General features: G+C 37.7%; 1 protein-coding gene across 1 annotated transcript in view; it reads right to left on the bottom strand.

Moving 5' to 3' along the window:
• Nucleotides 1–13,002, bottom strand: part of OTOF (otoferlin) — a 165,403-nt gene that overhangs the window by 70,083 nt on the left and 82,318 nt on the right. The window contains exon 6 of the mRNA XM_012547421.2: nucleotides 4,277–4,350. Within this exon, the coding sequence (XP_012402875.1) occupies nucleotides 4,277–4,350 (74 nt within the window). The remainder of the gene's footprint in view (nucleotides 1–4,276; nucleotides 4,351–13,002) is intronic.

Here is a 13,002-nt window from a genome sequence, read left to right as displayed (position 1 = left end):
TTACATGAACCCTTGATGTAATTCCCTCATTTTTTCTCAAGGATACTGTTCCCATTATCACCCCTCCTCCCAATCTCCAATTTATCTCTAACCTTGGACTCTTTCCTTGCTGCCATATCATTCCCATTTCTCTAAAATCCCCTTGTAGATCCCCACCATTCCTATTAGAAGTCACTCTTTATTTTTCCTCCTCAAATATATTCCTTTAAAAAGCTATCTGTACCTTTCCTCTATTCTTAAACACTCTGCATCTCAGTCCTCATCCTTCTTCATCTCTATATAGCCTTCAATAATACTGACACCTTTCTCCTATGGAAAATACTCCTTCTTTTCTAGATTTTTATGGCTCTGTTCTGTCCTGGGTGCCCTCATACCTACCTCTCTGTTCCTTCTCCATCTCTCTTTTTTTTAATTTTTGGATATTCATCCATGACTTGCCCAAACCTGTATCTTGGGCCCTCTTCTCTTTCCTTTCTATACTCAGTGATCTTATTAATTTGTGGATTTGATGATCATCTCTGCACAGATTTCACTGTCTTTAGGACAGTGGAGTCCTCCAGTCACATATCACTAAATGGCTAATGGACATTTCAGACCGGATGTTTCACAGGCATCTCAAACTCCAAATGTTTAAGTCATAACTCATTGTCTTTTCCCCCTAAACCTTTGTCTCTTCTAGCTTATCCTATTATTGACCATGCACTATTATTTTTACAATCACCCAGGTTTACAACCTCATTGTCAACTTAGATTTATCACTCCCATTCACCCCATGTACTTAATCAGTTGCTAAATCTTATTATGTCTCTCTCCACAACATCTTTTACATAAGCTCCCTTCTTTTTATCCACAAAAAACTGCCACCCTAGCTTAGACCCTCATGACCTCTGACTTGGACAATATCAATAGTCTTTTAATTGATCTGTCTCAAGTCTCTCTCCAGGTCCATGTATCCTCTACATATGTGATAAAATGAATTTCCTAAACCTCATGAATGACCAAATGAACTAAATGAAAATAACATTACTTTAATTAATAAAATGATAAATAAATAATTTTTAAAAATAAATAATAAATTGCTTTAATTAATAAATAAATTAAATTAATAAATAAAATATTTAATAAACTAATTTTTAAAAGCATTAATTTTCTATTACCTCTGGGATCCACTATAAATTCCAATGGCATTTAAAGCTCTTCATAAGCTGCATCTTTCCCACCTTTCTGCTCTTCTTATCCATTATAACCCTAGGGTCCAGGTTTCCCGACCTTTCTGCTTTTTACACATAATGTGTCATTTTCCATTTCTCTGCTTTTGCAACACCTGTCCCTAACATCTAATCTGCTCTCTTTCCTAATTCTCTCCTTTTGGGGTCTCTGGCTTTTTTATGACTTAGTTCAATAGTCACTTCCTATGTGAGGTCTTGGTTGATCCCCCAGATTCTAGTGCCTTCTTCTTACTTGTACTTACTTATACTTATTTTGTATGTACCAACATTTCCATATATATTGTCTCCTTCATCAGAATAATGTAAGCTTTGTGAGGATATGGACTATTTTGTTTTTTCTTTGTATTCGTATCACTTGGCACACTGACAAGAACCTATAGTAGTAAGTACTTAATAAATGCTTGTCAAGTCATTGATTTATGAGCAGGATGTTTAGAATATCCTTGGACTTGCTATATCTTTACCCTAACAGATTTGTAAGACCATATGCTTTACATGGAGAAGACATGGGAATTGCCATACAATGGGCCTGTCACAAAACGAGTAAACACTTAAACCATCCCATAAAACCATTGGTTTAAGGAATTATGTTGTAGAAAAGGCTATGGTTAGGTCTGATGGTCTAGTGAGGGGTTGACTAGGTCAAGAAAAGTTACAATTGGCATTTACTAAGTATCACATAGAGTACTGCTGATAGGTAGATGTGAAGCATGTAAACTCTAATAAAATGATTTTAGTTTTAGGGAAACAGTTTGAGTTAGACAAAATGGCATATCCTCGGCACTTTGCATTTTGAATTCAGATTCTCTTAGATCTGAATTCTAAGTATTGACCTGGCTTGGATCATGTCTGCTCTCTTTCTAATTTGGACCTCACTTTCCCTCCTCAGGTGAGAATTCCTTGCATCCTGTCCAAGGACTTCCCAATATGCCAGAGTTTTTTACTTGATTCTGGAGATAATTGGAGTTAGCTGAGTGGGGGGAATGAAATGAACAGATATAAACTTAAAGTTTTGTGGAGAAGGGATTGCTTTGGGTCTACCTGGGAAGGGAAATTACTTTTCTGAGGGTGGAAACACAGGAGCTAACTTTGGACCTATAATCAGTCATATGGGAAACCAGAGCCTATGAAGCATCTCCCAATGATAGCCATAAAAAGGGAGCCTCACCTTGCCACACCCTCTTTCCCTACCTTCTTGTCTCTTCTAGTCTTCAGTCATGACTAATGCTTCCTTTTCTTCCTTTTCAGATCCCCCTTCCCCCAGTACTTTCAGTTTCTGGAGTTCATACTTTTCTTTTCCCTGGATGACCTATTAATCATAAACCAATCCGGATCCCTAAATCTTTGTCTTTCCCAAACTTTGGGAAATAAGGACTAAACCTGTGATTTTATTGATACATAGAATTCCCAGAGGAGAAAACTCCTTCCACCAAAGCAAGTTGTTACCTTCTCAGTCACACAGAATTTTAGAGAGTTGCTCAGTATACAGGTTAAGTGATTTGTTTAGGATTATATAGACATGTATCCAGAAACAAGACTTGAACTTAGTTCTTTCTGGTTCTGTAACCATTTCTCTATCTACTACACCACACTATTTTTATATTAACAGGAAATATGAATTATTGTCCCTCTTAATACTATTCCTGAGATATTTCCTTATAACTGTGACTCATAGCAGAGAGCCTAAGTACATGACAAATAGGGGATGCTGTGTAGAGACTTGTTGCACTGGGAAGATTCATAGAATTATAGATTTTTGGAATCAAGAAGGACCTTGGAAGCCATCTAATTTAATTTGTAGTAACAATCCTCTATAAAATTTTTTTACAAATGGTTACCTAGTCTTCACTTAGAAAGCCCTTTCCTTCTATCTTTGTATAACTCTGATTCTTAGAAGGGAGGGCTTCTTCCACCCTGATTTTGAAACTAAATCTTTAGGATTTCACCAGTCATCTGGCCCATCCCCATATTCCAAAAGAATCCCTACTATCATATATCCAACAATTTTCAATCATTGCCCCTTCTTCTTCCCTATAAAGCTAAGCAGAATAATTTTTTGGAGGCTCTGAAAAAGAATCCACAACTCTATGGGGTTTCACAAGAATTCAAGTCATCAAGCATTCATTAAGCACTTAGTGTGAGCTATACTCTGAAAATACAAAGTAAAAAATTAAGCAATCCCTGACCTTGGGGAATCTTAGATTCTTCTGGAAGTACAACAATAAAAATGAAAGTAGTTCTTGCCGTCATTTTAAGACAATCTACTATGAATTTCACATAGAGGGTTTAGTCTGAAAAACTGAATGAGTATGGTAGACTACCACTGCCAATAAATCAAGCATAACCCCAGCTATAGATGAATGAAAGAATGGCATATAGTGTTTGCATCATTTATACTTTTCTCTATCTTTTCCAAAAGATCTCATAGCTTAATAGGAAATAAGTGAGTGAAAAAATATTTATGCACCAAATCTCAGGATACAAAAACAATGGAGAGGCCCTGCTCTCAAGAAGCTCTCAAGGAACACACTATACAAATATGATTACATTGTAATATTAATCAAATATTTTAAAAAAGGAAAAATAGATCTAGGTTTTCAAAGTTGCTTTTTTGCTTCCTAAATTTAATACTTTTAGCATCTCAGACAAATTTGGGAAGGGGGAAGGAAGAAAAGAGCCCTTAAAGGAATAGAGGAAGAAGGAATAATTACATAAAATTTGTATTATAAAAACTGGTAAATCTGACAGTGACAGTGAAGGGAACTGACCTGTGTATTTAATTTGTAAAAGAGATTTCCACTCAGGGAATTCAGTCTCAGTTCCCCACCTTAAAGCATTATCCGTCTTGTTCCTAAAGGACTATATTTCTCATGAGACTTTTTTTTAAAACTCAGCCAATGGGGATAATGATTCTCCCCTACTGAGGTTGTATGGGGCCAAGCCCAGGAAAGTAAAACTTGAGGTTTGAGTAGGGTTGTGCTCAGCCTGGTAGAGGGGGGAGAAAGGTCTGAGGAATAGGGACTAAAAGGAGAGAAGAGCATCCTTACCTTGCCTTTGTTGCTCTTCCTTATGGGGTCTACTCTTGCCCAGTTTCATGGCAGAGAACACACTCTTTCCAGCTCTGAGAGGAGGCCACAGGCACAGATGGAATTGGAGGTGGAAAAGAATAAAGAGACAAGCAGACACACATGAGAGAAAACAAATGATTAGGTTATTCTTATATCTCCTCTTGCTCTCTCCTCTCCTCCCTTCTTCTTTCCTTTCCTCCCCAAAGCATCTTCATTCAAAAGGACCCGAGTCTACAGAAATTTGGGGCTAAATGTCCCCGACTCAGAATTCGCCCAGCTTAACTGGGGCAACTGTCCCCTCCAGTCCCTTTTTTCATCTCTGAAGATGGAACTGTGCTCATGCAAGGACTCTAGCAAATAGAGAATCTAGCTCATCATCAAATATCGATCTTTTACCTGGAACCAAACGTGAAACTAAGCTTTCTGAGTTTTCTAGCCCCACATAGAGTCCTTTAAGTACCCCTCCTTCTTTGGCCCATCATTCTTCTGAGTTCTGAGTCACTAGTGTCCTTTGTCCCCCATCCCTGCAGCCCTCAACTGGAAGGAAAAGAAAGGAAGGAAGAATCTAGAACAGGATTGAAAATGGCAGAGTCACTTGGAATGACAGAGTGGTCAAGATAGAGGAACTAGGAAAAACATACATCCAGTCCACAGTCAGCCTTGGCTCATGGAGGTCTAGTTAAATGCACTTTTCTCTAATCCTGTTGCCTCTAGACTTCTCCTTAGTTTCTTTTGGGGAAGGAAGTGATTTCTTCCCCAAATGTACCTTCCCTCCTCACCAATTCTGGGATGGAACCTGGGATGGGAACTCTAGGGGATTAGGTGGTTCTTACCTTGTTTTGCTGCTTGATTGTGCTTTGCACCCCCCAAATGAAGGGGGATTCAGGTTCTGATGTCCCCTTCTTGCTAGCAGCTGAATCTATGATCATGGCACCAGGAGGAAGAATGGGAGGTAGGGAGGCAAAGTGCAATATTCCATTACACCATCAATAATGAATGAGAAGGATATCTGAGCTGCCTCCACTTCCCATTCTCCATTCTCCCTTCTCCTTTACTCCCATAAGCCTGGAGGGGGTGTGGCCCTATTTTGTCTCTCAATAGGGATAGGTTAGGAGGCTGCCTGGCCAGGCTCCCATGGAGACATCCTCGGTTAGGAATTTTGGGATAGCAAAGAGGAAAGGCACATGATTCATACGGACCCTGCTCAATAAGATAGAGCTCACCTTCTCTTGGGACAAATAGGCAGTTTTCTGTTATCTATCCAATGGAGTTCCATTTCCACCATTCTATGCTTTCCTTGTTGGATAATTGGTGTGTGTGTGTGTGTGTGTGTGTGTGTGTGTTTTGTATATATATGCATGTGGGAATAGGAATGGGAAGGTGAATGAGGGAACAGGAGAGAAAATTTCCTTGTAAGTGGAACCTATAGCAGGGAGCTTTTTTGTTGTCGCTGTTTTAATCTAGTCCAACTCTTTGTGACCCCATTTAGAGTTTTCTTGACAAAAATGATAGAGTGGTTTTGTCATTTCCTTTTTCAACTCATTTTACAGATGAGGAAACTGAGGCAAACAGAGGTAAGTGATTTATCCAGGGTCATACAGCTAATAAATGTCTGAGGACAGATTTGAATAAATCTTCATGAATTCAGGTCTGGTATTCTATCACCATATATATATATATATACATGTATATATATACATATATATATATGTATGTATATGTATATACCACTTTGCTGCCCCCTGGGGATATAAGTACATAAATCAATCCACCATCCATTCATTCTCCAAAAAAAGCATTTATTAAGTATTTGCTTGTACAAAGTGCTGTGTCTTCCTTCTATTTTCTTGCAGAGAGCTTTGGAAACTAAGGGAAGTTAACCTTTCTACACAGAACAATGAACCAGACCCTGAGTCAATTACTCCATCCCCTCATCCCTCTCATGAAAATATCTATCATAAATAAATTTAAAATGGACCTAATGGGGGAAGGGACATTAGTATAGACTAGAGAACATGGCCCTAAAGAAGGAGACCCTGGACAGCTATTTTGGCACCTGGGAAATGAAGAAGTAAAGAATTAGTGAGAGGGAGGATTTTGTGTTCAGGAACACAAAACCTGCTGGATTTGATGTTCTTTTTAAACTTTTTTTTTTTCTCTACAGGGAGAAGTAAATACCACCTCTAAGGAAACTTTCACTTTCTAAGTGTTTATAATGTTTATAAATGTTAAAAGTGTTAATAAATGTTTGTTGATTGACTGAATAAATATTGATTTAATTGCACAGGTTTATAACTCTCAAAAAGTTGAGGTCCTATCCTGATAGTCCTGATCATTAATAAGAAAGGGGGAAGTCTCCACGCCTGAGCTCACACAAATGTAGTTAGGGGTATACTTCTAGCCTATATGCTAAATCCCATCCATTTGAAGATAGGCTTGTCACTTCAAAAAGTTAAATAGTATCTGCTTTAAATTTGAAGATCTAGTATCTTTCAAATCTAATGGAAGCATCAATACCTTTTGAAAGAGATTCTTAGTAATGCAAAAGCAAAATGATTTCTGCCCTCCTAATAAGTAGAAACATTAGATACTTTATGTTCACTACCCATATTAAAAGTACTGTGTTAGATAAAGTGGAGGCAGATGCAAAGATAGCCAAGAAATGGTCTCTCCCTTTGAAGAAATTATGAGTACTAAGAGCTCATGACCTGGAAAGATATTAAAGCTCTTGGAATAGTCACATAGATAGGGGTTTGTTTATTCTTTTTAGCTTAAGTCAGAACAGAATATTACAGGACTATTACCCTTTCTTGTTCTGAACATTATGTCTTTATAAATGCAAAATATGATTACTTTCTTTCTTTTAGCTACCACATCACTCTGCTGACTTATTGTGCATGCAGTCTCTTAGAACTTCCATAGCTTTCTCACATGAATCTATTTCTAGTTATATAGATAAGTATCTGTCTAAAGACAAAGAAATATACATCCCAAACCTGGTTAATGACCATGAATGGAGAATAACCACTGACAAATTCTAATTAGGGTTGTGTTTTTCATTTTGTTATAATGAACATTTGTTCGATTAAATAATATACTATATCTTTTTTTTTGGCCCATTGTTATGTGAAAACCCATATTGGGTTATACCTTTCAAGAAAATATAAGATCAGTGGAAAATCTAAAGACTTAGAAAATCAAATCTGTTTTCTCTACTAATAACTATATAATAAAGAAATCTTATTTCAGAGAGGAAGATGGATGTAGTGGAGAATGAATCATAAGATCATAAATGTAGACTTAGAAGGGATCTTGAACATTGAGTTCAAACTCTTCATTTTAAAGATAAGGAAACTGAGGCCCAGGGCCATACATCTAATAAGTGTCAGAGGTGGAATTTAAATCCAAACTCTTTTCTGGCTCTATCCACTATGCTATGCTGCCCCCCAAAGCATAAACATGATCCTAATTGTGGATTTTTTTTTTTTTTTTTTTTTTTTTGGCAATTATCCCTTGAATAGACCTTTGGTTTTAGCTGTGATAGGCACACCTACGATTTGCATACATCTACTGACAGAGGTATTGAAACTGTGCTAAGATACTATTTACCTAGTTTGAAAAATAAGTCTGGTTTGATTGGGAGCTCACCCAACTGGATTAGTTCCTGGAAAGTCCAAAGGACTAGCCTTGGCCTCTGTAGGGTCTAGTAAAAATGAATGATCTTTTATAATGATTTCACATTAGCTTTTTTGATAGGGAGAGAAGATAACTGCCTCCAGGAAATGGATCTACCAGGATTTCAAGCCCTGCTTATGCCAGGCTTTCTCTTATGCCACGTTGGGCTCTCCGGATTTGGAAAGAAGCCAGGGTGGATTCCACAACTCCATCTTTAGTGGAAGCTTGGGTTAGCCCAGCAGAAGTAGTGTTAATGGTGGGGAGTGAAAGGAGTAAACACAGGAATTACATGGTTGAAATTCCAGGCTGCCCTGAACTACTAAATGGCCTCTTTTTAAAAATGCCCTTGAGATCCCTGCTTTTTGGACTATCTTCTACTCAGCTCTATGGGGAGCTAGCAAATATCAGACTCATATAAGTTTTCTTGACAGATATACCCATAGAAACATTTATATTTAACCTCTACTTATCATTGGTAATGGAGTCATAAAACTGAGAGACATGTTTTTCAAAAGTGTTTGTTTCCAACAGACAGATGTATAGAGTACAGTGGAAAGAGCTGAGTTTAGAAAAAGGGAAACTGAATTAGAGCCTGACTGCCAACCACTTTAATCTTGAGCAAGTCATTTTACTCAGGGTCTTTACTCATCTGTAAAAAGGAGGAGGGGGCACCAAATTAACTTCAAGATTGCTTCTAGCTATAAATCTACAAATTCAAGAACAATTATTATGTAATTCATTACATGGAATGGCAATTAGATTTGCCAACTCTTCTGCATTTGCTGGAACCTGAGGGTCTCAAAGGAATCCTCATTACCAGGGACACTGGGAATACATTGTTGTGTCTGGATACTGTACCACTTTTTGTCTCATTCTGGGAATTACATCTTCCTTAATGGTTCAGGAGAAAGACTATTTCCTATCCAACCACTCTGGGTTGTACAACACAGAGGCAGGCACTAACATATCCCAACTCTCCATTCCATGTCTGTCAACCCCTACCACAATTTCTTCTTCCAGCTATAGTTTTCTAGTATGAAACTATATCGAGCTAGAAAGCCACATAGCAATGATGTGGAAAATAACCAGAGCCCAGGCTAAGACATAGATAACTAGTCAGGCAACTTCAAAGGGAATAGCTGGCCTGGCTCTGGTGGGTGCTCAGTATTTGCTGCTGCCAGATTCCAAGTGGGAGGGAAGGTCAGCAGTGAGTACAGTTAATCAGGTTCTCTAATGCAGGATTTTAGTACAGCTGTTAGAATCACAGTTTAGGAGAGCTGGTGCCATAGAGGTGGGTGCAATAAAGGAAAAACACTGCTATCTCCTCTCACCTGTAGGATCAGTAGCCATACCACCCAACAGCAGAGGAAGAAGTTCTTCATCTGGACTCAGAGATTTGCCTTCAAATCCTCTCACTTCATAACTGTTTGACATTGGGAAAGTCACTTCCCTATTCTGAGCCTTAGTTTCTTCATCTGTAAAATGAAGGGCTTGGGCCAGATAATGTCTAAAGACCCTTCCACATCTAAGTCTATGCACTCTCATCTTTGGAATTTGGGAACAGAAGCAGCTAGTTGGTGTAGTGGACAGAGCACCAGCCCTAAAGTCAGGAGAACCTGAGTTCAAACCTTGCCTCGGACACGCAATACTTCCTGGCTGTGTGACCCTGGGCAAGCCACTTCACCCCAATTATCTCAGAAAAAAAAATGGGAACAAACTAAATGAATGAGGATTTGAATTTTACGACCACAATTACTAGATTATGCTCTTTCCCCCTGGTAGTCAATTCTACCAGCAGAAATGTTTAAAATGAGCCTTCTTTGTTTCTGAGATAATTCCAATGCATACCTTTGAGGCCCATCTGAAGCCCTGAAAATATTCAGGTTTTCTCTTAAGTATGGAAATGAAAAGAAGTTTTAGAAAAGAAGTATAGGGGGAAAAAGAAATTTTAGAACAGGCTCTGATTTGTGTTAATTTTACATAAGGGGTATTTGTCACATCTGAGTCGTATCTATTACCTATGTCCTTTGTAATTTTATCCACTCTTATAGAAACTTTTCTTTCTATACAATCTTAGTGCCAGTCCCTACCAACAGGTCTTTGGTTTCTGCTGTTACCAATCCCTCTGTTTCTAGAAATTTAGGTTTATTTGATCTATGGCATTTTTAAAAGGATGACAGAGTATTAGAATTTTTAGAGTGCTAGATGGTTACATTTAGAACTAATGTTTATGTAATTGTTCTGAATCTGTTTTGATTTTTTAAAAAATCCCAATAAGATATTGGGATTTTTTTTTCTTTTTCATTCATTTGGATCCTAGTGGTGGAGATACTCAATAATAGGGAAACCAAGAAATAAAAAATAGAGATCATAGGAGAGTTTTTCCAGAATAAATAGATTATTTATTCATAGGTCTTCTACTACTCTTATTTGATCTAAAAAGTCCTCAAACTACTGCCCGCGGGCCAGATATAGCAGCTGAGGACGATTATCCCCCTCCTCACCCAGGGCTATGAAGTTTCTTTATTTAAAGGCCTACAAAACAAAGTTTTTGTTTTTACTATAGTCTGGCCCTCCAACAATCTGAGGGACAGTGAACTGGCCCCCTATTTAAAAAGTTTGAGGGCCCCTGTAAAAGGCATCAAGGGGATCAGAAACTACCTATTACTTAAGATAATTTATTCATATTTCATAAGGCAACTCTTACTCAGGATGGGGAGGGAGGATGGTAAATAGAGAAGGGATGACAATAAATTACCCCTTACCCTTCAGGTCTATGAAATTAAATGAACAAATAAATTCATAATTTAATCTCTGCCCCTTTTACTTCAGAGACATGTTAATGAAGAATGAGACAATATATGTGAAAATACCTTGAAAATTGTAAAGAACAAAAAAAATTGTAAAGGACTGTGGAAGTAAAAACTATTATAACTTAGATGTGTATTTCTCTGAAGGGAAAAAAAATCAAAATAATGTTTGTTGTTATTTATGAGGGCATAGGGAATATAATTCTTATTCTTGGGGAATGTTGAGGCTGGTAGATTGCTAGAGCTTTAGAGTGCTAAGATATATCAATAGGGTTAAAAGTTGATTGATTATAGGCATTCACAATGTCTAGCACCAATATGGCAAAATGGAGTTCTGGGGGGAAAGTGTTAAAGTAGGTTGTCAAAGGAAAGGCTCCAGATTCAGTCAGAAATAAAACAAATAAAAGCTTCCACACCATCAAGAAAGGAATTGGGCTATGTGTAGTTAATATATTTCCAATCTGGGAGAAATGGGGAGACAGTCTCAAAAAAAGAAAAAAGAAAAATGTTTGTTGATTCTATTATTTTCTTTTAATAATCTAGTATTTGCTTTCATTTCCATAGTCTGTGGTATAGAATTTTAAATATTTAATTATTTTATATATTTATATATATATATACATATATGTTGAATATATTCTTAAATAATTTGGGTCAACAATTCTGCAATTTAATTCTACAAAGTTTTAAATATTCACTCTGTCCAAAGTACTGTTCTAGCTTTGGGGATATACTGGGGATTATTTATTATTGTTGTTTAGTTACATCTGAGTCTTCTTGACTCAGTGGACATAGGGTTTTTTGGCAAGGATACTGAAGTGGTTTCCCATTTTCTTCTCCAGCAGAGTAAGGCAAAGAGACATTAAATGATTTATTCAGGATCTGAGGACAAATTCAAATTCAGGTCCTCCTTACTTCAGCCCCAGTGCTCTATCTACTGGGCCATTTAGCTGCCTTCATACTGGTGATACAAAGTCAAAAAATAGTTTGTATTCTCAAGGTGCTTGCTTTCTACTGGGAAAATAATAACATATACATAGATAAATAAACACAAAATATATACAGAATCAATGCAAGGAAAGGGGAGGACAGGATAAATGTGGGCAATGCCCTAATAACTCAAGAGTATCAGAAAGGATCTTGAGGAGAAAGTAACTTGTGAGCTGAGCCTTGAATGGAGCTAGGGATTCCAAGCAGCAGAGGTAAGGAGAGAGGTTACAGGCAGAGGACAAATCTAGAACAAAGCATATTTGGGAAATGTAACATTATATAATGGGAATGGCAACTAGGCTGGTTTGACTACAGCTTGGAGTTAGAAGATAATATGAAATAAGACTGGAAAGGTAGGCTTTAATCAGATTGTGGAGAGTTTGAAATGTCAAATTGTAAAGGGCTGAAACTCTGAGTTGATGCACTGAAGTCGGACAACTGAGCATTTAAGGCTAATTACCGATTAGCCAATAACTCTATTAGCATATGCTTGGAAAATGGCCCTTCCCACTATTCTGTGCTGGTTCAATCTTTTGGTGTATACAGAGAATTTGGGAAGTATTAGGGGGTGGAGTGAGACAAGTCAGAGTCACTTGGGTGGTGGAGGTGGAAAAGGAAGATCCTGAGTCCATCCTGTTCACTTCTAACCCTAAAGACCAAGAATAAAGACCAAGGACTTTTGCTTATCCTGACTCCGGCTGATTCTAAGGTATCCAGGGTACTAACTCGGTCTTCACATCAAACAAAGAAGGGAGCCATTGAAGATTCTTGAGGAGTAGAGTCAAACATGAGTTGAACAAGTATTTGAGCAGTTCTATGGAATACGTTTTAGACAGAAGAGAGAATGGAAAAAGGGAGATCAATAAGGAAGGTGATTCAATTGTCTAGATGGGAGGGAAGAGGCCTGACCTGAATTATTCTGGTGGCTTTGTGAGGAGAAAGATACAACAGAGAGCTATTGTAGACTTGAGAGAGGAGGTCTGGGTAGAAAGGGGAAAGGGAGTAGATTAGGTTTGGATCTAGACTTTGTTGTTCAGTTGCTTGAATCATATCCAACTTTTTGTGACCCCCATTTGAGGTCTTCTTGACAAAGATACCAGAGTGGTTTACCCTTTCCTTCTCAGGCTCATTTTTACAGATGAGGAAATGGAGGCCAACAGGATTAAATGATTTGTCCACAGTCACACAGCTGGTAAATGTTAGAGACTAGATTTGAACTCAGGTTTTCCT

Source organism: Sarcophilus harrisii, chromosome 2 (assembly GCF_902635505.1).
Source record: "Sarcophilus harrisii chromosome 2, mSarHar1.11, whole genome shotgun sequence".
Lineage (NCBI taxonomy): Eukaryota > Metazoa > Chordata > Mammalia > Dasyuromorphia > Dasyuridae > Sarcophilus > Sarcophilus harrisii.
Note: the sequence above shows the minus strand (reverse complement) of the source record. Positions and strands in the feature narration are given on the sequence as shown.